Source organism: Charadrius vociferus, unplaced genomic scaffold (assembly GCF_000708025.1).
Source record: "Charadrius vociferus isolate BGI_N301 unplaced genomic scaffold, ASM70802v2 scaffold404, whole genome shotgun sequence".
NCBI classification, from domain to species: Eukaryota; Metazoa; Chordata; class Aves; order Charadriiformes; family Charadriidae; genus Charadrius; species Charadrius vociferus.
In genome coordinates, this window is record NW_009648443.1 from 1,480,255 (window position 1) to 1,480,666 (window position 412).

General features: G+C 30.3%; 1 protein-coding gene across 1 annotated transcript in view; it reads right to left on the bottom strand.

Annotated features, from left to right (window-relative positions):
- The window catches only part of BAZ2B (bromodomain adjacent to zinc finger domain, 2B), an 84,584-nt gene that overhangs the window by 26,904 nt on the left and 57,268 nt on the right, over positions 1–412 (bottom strand). The window contains exon 18 of the mRNA XM_009885467.1: positions 300–410. Within this exon, the coding sequence (XP_009883769.1) occupies positions 300–410 (111 nt within the window). The remainder of the gene's footprint in view (positions 1–299; positions 411–412) is intronic.

A 412-nucleotide genomic window follows, 5' to 3' on the forward strand; every position in this document is an offset into this window, starting at 1 on the left:
TTCCTGCTGTAAAAATAACTCAGAGTAATCGATTTTTTTCTTGAAGTAATCATGGAAGTGCTTTTTGGGAAGCAGTCCACTTTTAAAGAAAACGTTTTTAATTAACTAAACATATGCTACTTCAGTGTCTGTAGTATCTTGTATTTGTATACATTTCAAATAGTTATCTAATTATCTAGACCAAAACTTGAATGCTTTGGGAGTGGCTGCAAGAAAAAAGAGTTATTGTCACAATGGCAAAATACAGAAAAAAGAGTCAAGAAAACAATATTTTATATATATAATATTATTATGATTACCTTCTGGTCTGCTAAGCACATATCTTCATTAGGCTTCTTTAGTTCCTTTGCCATTTCTAATTCCAATCTTCGCTGTTCCAGTTTACGTTCTTTATTTAATCTTTTTTCATCAC